Raw genomic sequence first — 5,746 nt, 5'->3', positions numbered from 1 at the left:
ACAACAAAAACGCAAAGGTGTACAGCCATACAAAACAAAAAATCATACTTCCATAGTTACAGACATTGCACGGAGTTCATTGTACTTACAGGCGAATAAATCAAAATGCATAAGCTGAAAAGCATTTAATAATGACGGAAGTGTATAACACAGGCATTATTTTCTGTAGATTAAACAAGGTGTAGCTACTACCCAAATCTCTCCATGCCTTGTAGTATAGTTCAATTCTCTTATTTGTAGTTCTGCTAGATTACGCATATTATATATATTCCTCTGCGTTTCCAACTTATACCGTACACTCAATCGATATTTATATAGGTTGTATGCTGGGATCACGTGGGAACGATAAAAAAAAGTTTGTACATGACGGTCTGTTGAGCGCGTTGTAAATATGCCGAAGACATTTTTTTGTACAAAGTACACAAGATGTGAGTTTGAAAATGTGGTTGTCCCCCACACTAGTTGACAGTAATTCAAATGGGAATAGAAGAGTGAATTAAACAGAAGTAACTTGGTTCTTGTGTGAAGAAGGTATCTAACACGACCTATTATTTATTTATTTATTTATTTAGTATACCCTCAGGGCCAAAGGCATTAGAGAGGGGAGTGGTTACAATCAAGAAGAAATTAAACAAACAGAGTACAGCAAAAATGGTAATACAAATAAACAAAAAATGGCATATAATCATACAATGTTAGCTAAGACGTTCTTGAAGTGATGGGAGTCTTCGATAGTGGCTATTGAAGCAGGAAGGCGATTCCACTCGTCAGATGTGCGTGGCAGAAATGACTGAAAGAAAGCGTTAGTTCTGGCTGATGGAATTCCAACCTTATTAGCATGATCAAACCGAGATGAGATGTACTGAGGAGGTAAAATAAGTTCGTCGTGCAGATGTGAATGGTAAAACAATTTATGAAAGAGACTGAGACGAAAAGCTTTACGGCGATATGCGAGAGATGGCAGGCTGAGGCTAGACTTCATTGAACTTATGCTCGCGGTTCGGTTATAGTTAGAAAGTATAAAACGAACAGAATTATTTTGGACCATTTCGAGTGAGTTTATTAGGTTTTCTTGGCTGGGATCCCAAACTGACGCGGCGTATTCCAATTTAGAGCGAATTAGAGTGGTGTAAAGCAGTAGTTTTAATGACGAAGATGCTCGGGCAAAGTTACGTCGAAGGTATCCCAACATCCGGTTAGCATTATTAATCACGTATGTGGTATGGGCGGTCCAAGTCAGATCATGTGAAATATGAATGCCAAGATACTTGTATGAGGATACAGGGTCAAGGGGTATGTTATTAAGGCAGTATTTTGGCAATTGGCAAGGTTTTCTGGACACATGCATTAGTTTACACTTGTTAATATTTAATTCCATGCGCCATGCTTCGCACCAGACAGAGATAGCGTTAAGGTCAGATTGAAGGCAGATTATGTCATTATCGCAAGTTATTTCACGAAAAAGTACGCAGTCATCAGCAAACAAGTGAATGTGGGAGGAAACAGTTGACGCGAGATCATTAATGTAAATAAGAAAAAGAAGAGGACCAAGCACCGAGCCTTGCGGTACACCAGAGTGGACACTGCGCGGCTCGGATGTTAGATCGTTAGCTGAAACAAATTGTGAACGGTTAAGAAGAAAGAATTCAAGCCACGTGAGAAGTTTGTGATCAAGGTTTAGTTGACGCAGTTTATAGAGCAGCAGCTTATGACAGACCTTATCGAATGCTTTGGAAAAATCTAAAAATATGCAATCTGCTGATGATGAGTGGTCGAGGATGATATTCATTTTATGCATGAAGGACACCAGTTGTGTTTCCCAGGAGTAAGTTTTTCGAAAACCATGTTGCGCGAATGTAAAAAATGAATTCGATTCGAGAAAGTTAGCAAGATTGGAAAACAGAATATGTTCAAGAATTTTACAGGGGATACTGGTGAGTGATATGGGTCGGTAGTTGAGTGCAGAGGTCTTGTTACCTGATTTGTGGAGTGGAATCACCTTCCCGACTTTCCATTCCGCGGGTAGAAAACCATTGTCGAGTGACTGCTGAAAGATCTTTGTTAGTATGATAGAGGAATAAACACTAGTGCTTTTTAAGAATTTTGGATTAACTAGATCGCAACCAGGGGCAGAAGAAGGCTTTAATGATCTAAGTAGGTGTTCTAGCCCAGCTGGCTCAATCAATATCGGAAACATTACTGCGTAATCGTACGAATGAACGAAGGGTAGAGAGGGATCCGCAGATTCTGAAAAGTTGCGTATAAAACATTCATTAAGAGTGGACGCGCACAGGTTAGATGGGATTACATTATCAGTATCGTCGATGAGGATTATTTTATTATCATCTTTCGGATTTATAACGCGCCAGAACTTTTTAGTGTCGGTTGTTAGCATTAAAGGTAACGTTTGCTGTTGAAATTCTTCCTTGGCTTTTTTTACTGCTGAGACATATTCGTCGGCAGCCTGTTTGTAAGGTATCCAGCGGTCATCATTTGAAGATCGCTTGGCTGATTTAAAAAGACGTTTTTTTTTGTTTGACAAACGCTTGATGTGAAGATTGTACCATGGTGCGTTACGATTATGACGAACAGTATAAGTAGGGATGTATTTATTGGTTAGCTCGTTAACTTTCGCCAAATATAGATTCCAGTTAGCTTGTACGCTACGAAGATTGAAATCCTCCAAAAATACGTCAAGGAAAGCTGATAGTTCATTATTGATAGCTTCAAAATTAGCTTTTTTATAGTTTCGAAAAGTTTTCGACTTTTTAGGAGCTAAAGGTCTCGACAGGTTAACGTGAAATGAAAGGAGGGCATGGTCGCTTAAACCAGGCAAATAAGTAATGTCCGAAATGAAATCAGATCTAGAGGACAATACGAGGTCAAGGGTGTTAGCTGCCGACTGGGTGATTCTCGTAGGCTGCTTGACAACTTGTGTAAATGAAAAAACAGAGCAAAAGTCTAAAAACTCCTTCGCTAGAGAGGAGACAGGGTGCATCAGGGGTGGTTCACTGTTCCATGTTATGTTCGGGATGTTAAAATCGCCAAGCAAAAATAAAGGCAACGTGGGAAAGCGCGATGAAACAATGTTTGTTGCGTCGTGAAGCTCATTCACAAATGTGGAGGAATAAGTGGGGGGACGATAACACGCACCAACCATTAATTTTTGATGAGTTAGCTCAATGAGAGCCCACACAATTTCAAGGTTACTGGAAATATGAATGCATTGCGATGGGAAGTCTTTGGAAATGGCCAGAAGGACGCCACCGCCCTGACGAAAGGTGCGGTCGCAACGATAAATGGAAAAATTATTAGCGCTCGAAAAAATTTCACAATCCCGAACATACGAGTGCAGCCACGTCTCGGTTAAAACTATTACGTCAGCATTGCAGGTGTCTATGGCAGAGGTTAAGGAATCGTGCTTGTTAACAATGCTGCGAACGTTAGAAAAAAGAAATGATACAGACGCTAAGTTTTGTCCACTGCCCCTCGCGTTTCCCTACGTGGTGGCACGTGCCTCGGTGCTTGGATGACGGTTCACTTGTGCCAGTAGTGGCGCATGCTCGATTACGCTATCACTCAGCAGATGGTAGACGTAATGCTTGTTGTTGATGATAACTTTGTTGTAACGCAGCTGGAAGGTGGGTGCGCCCGGTTGGTTTTTCGCAAACGCGATTAGCTTCTTACGCGCGTGTCGCGTAGCGGGCGAGAAGTCTTCACTGACCGTTACGTTTGTTGCTTTCAATTTTGTACGCGCGGAAAGTATATTCCCCTTTATTTTATAACTTGAAAATTTGACTATGATAGGACGGCATTTACTCGGCGAGTGGGTACCGAGACGATGAGCCCGTTCGATTACATTGTCAGGTAGGACGTCAAATAGGCCTGTTAAAACGCTTTTTATCTTCGCCTCGGACTGTTCCCATGACTCACGAGAATCAGGAATACCCCAAAAAAGCAGGTTGTCTCGCCGTGATTGGTCCTCCAGCTCATCGAGGCGTGATTGCAAAAGGTTCTGCTGAGTGGTCATGGTCTCCACTGAACCATGGAAGCTGGACATATTTTGGCCAAAATCGTCAAAGGCGTTAGTTTTTTCTTCAACGGCATCTAGTCGTTTCTGAATGCAGCCAATTTTGGTTTCAATATTTTTTTGGCCAGCCTTAATTGACTTTACGTCCGCAACCAACTCAGCTTGACTCTTTGCAGATTGCACTGACCGCGCGTGAAGGTCTTTCAGAAGGTGAAAAAGAACAGCCATTTGTTCTGAGGGCTCATCAGGCAACGAATCTAACTCAAGCAAAGCCTCAGAACGGGTGACGGGTCCCGGGTTCATCTCTACGTCCCCAGAGCACAGTAACAATAACATCATTGAGTAACATTCGCCAAGAGTTTCACACATGACCCGTGGGCACGGGAGCAGAAATAAAAAACGGTTGTCGTTTTTTTTAGCGAAGAGTGGAAAGCATTTACAAACCTGCGAAATGCAAAAGCAGGGCATGTGAGCCATGCTGTCGTTGTTGCTGCTTCCGTGCCCACTGAAGAAACGGTCGGTCTTCTGACAGTTTAAATTGGCTGCAGGAATTGATGTCGCTGTCGTTGATGCCGTCGCAGTGAAAAGGGGCTGATCCAGACGCGGCAAGTCCGAAAACGCACCGCTGACGGAGCACTGGTATCCACCACAATCTGGTGATTGCAGAAAAAGCGCCGGGTAGCTTGCTGACGCGTTCGTGCAGGGCGATGACCACAGCAAGAGGAGCGCCAGGAATGCCTGCGAAATGCAAAAGCAGGGCATGTGAGCCATGCTGTCGTTGTTGCTGCTTCCGTGCCCACTCTTCCGTGCCCATTCCAGTTATCTGAGCAAGTTTGCCTACTAAATAGTTTAAATGACTATTCCACGACATATTTGCGGAAAACGCGACACCTAGACATATAAAGTGCTCCACAATTTCAATTGGACGGGAATTGAGGAAATATCTCTGTGCACTAGAATTGGCACTAGGGTTAATTTTTACAATATCATTAAGATAAATATTAAATAGCAGTGGCCCTAATATACTACCTTGCAGTACAGCAAAAGTCACAGAAAGAGCCTTAGAACACATGTTGTTTATCTGAACAACCTGTTTTCGGTTTGATAAATAGTATTTCAAAAGTAATAAAACCTGTTCACAAATACCATAGTAACTAAGTTTCCCCAACAGAATATCATGACTCACTAAATCAAAGGCCTTGGAAAAATCCACAAATACACCAGCTACAATCGCTTTGTTTTCAAATTGTGTAACAATATATTCTTTTTGGTCGAGTAACGCTAATTCCGTTGATCTGTTTTTACGAAGACCAAATTCTTGAGGATTTAACAAGTTACATTTATCTATAAAGTTTGAGAGACTTGAATGCAAGATTTTTCAAATATCTTTGAGAAAACAGGTAGAATAGAAACTGGCCTATAATTTCCTAAATTGTTTCGATCACCCTTTTTATAGGCCACCGTAAATATCGCAACGTGCATATTCACTGGAAAAACTGCATCAACAAAACATATATTAAAAATATGAGTAAGACTAGGCCCAATAATATCAGCTACGTGTTTCACCAGTCGTATCTGAAATCGATCTTAACCTTAGCATTCAGTTGGGTCTATCCGAAAGGAGTAGCCTGCTAGGAAGGCACACATGGCATTATCTAGAAGAGACCGATTTGGTGTTCGAAAAAAGCAAACAAAAAAAACGAATGAAATGATCCT

The 5,746-nt window shown here is 41.6% G+C and overlaps 1 protein-coding gene across 1 annotated transcript; it reads right to left on the bottom strand.

The window, feature by feature from the left end:
* Nucleotides 1–607: 607 nt before the first annotated feature.
* LOC121046610 lies at nt 608–4,816 on the bottom strand. Its single transcript, XM_040501048.2, has 2 exons — nt 4,475–4,816; nt 608–790 (listed from the first exon to the last, which is right to left on the bottom strand). The coding sequence occupies exons 1-2, from the start codon at nt 4,799–4,801 to the stop codon at nt 686–688; spliced, it is 432 nt and encodes a 143-aa protein (XP_040356982.1). The 5' UTR covers nt 4,802–4,816; the 3' UTR covers nt 608–685.
* Between the last annotated feature and the right edge of the window lie 930 nt (nt 4,817–5,746).

The sequence above is a fragment of the Ixodes scapularis genome, unplaced genomic scaffold, assembly GCF_016920785.2.
Source record: "Ixodes scapularis isolate PalLabHiFi unplaced genomic scaffold, ASM1692078v2 PGA_scaffold13__105_contigs__length_92229423, whole genome shotgun sequence".
Taxonomy (NCBI): domain Eukaryota; kingdom Metazoa; phylum Arthropoda; class Arachnida; order Ixodida; family Ixodidae; genus Ixodes; species Ixodes scapularis.
The sequence above is the reverse complement of the archived record's forward strand: the minus strand, read 5'-3'. Positions and strand labels throughout refer to the sequence as shown.

Coding starts and splice junctions, on each gene's coding strand:
- LOC121046610 (XM_040501048.2), bottom strand. CDS start 4,801: ATGGCTCACATGCCCTGCTTTTGCATTTCGCAGGCATTCCTGGCGCTC. Junction 791..4,474: donor CCTGCTTTTGCATTTCGCAG/GTTTGTAAATGC, acceptor GCTTTCTTTCAG/TCATTTCTGCCACGCACATC.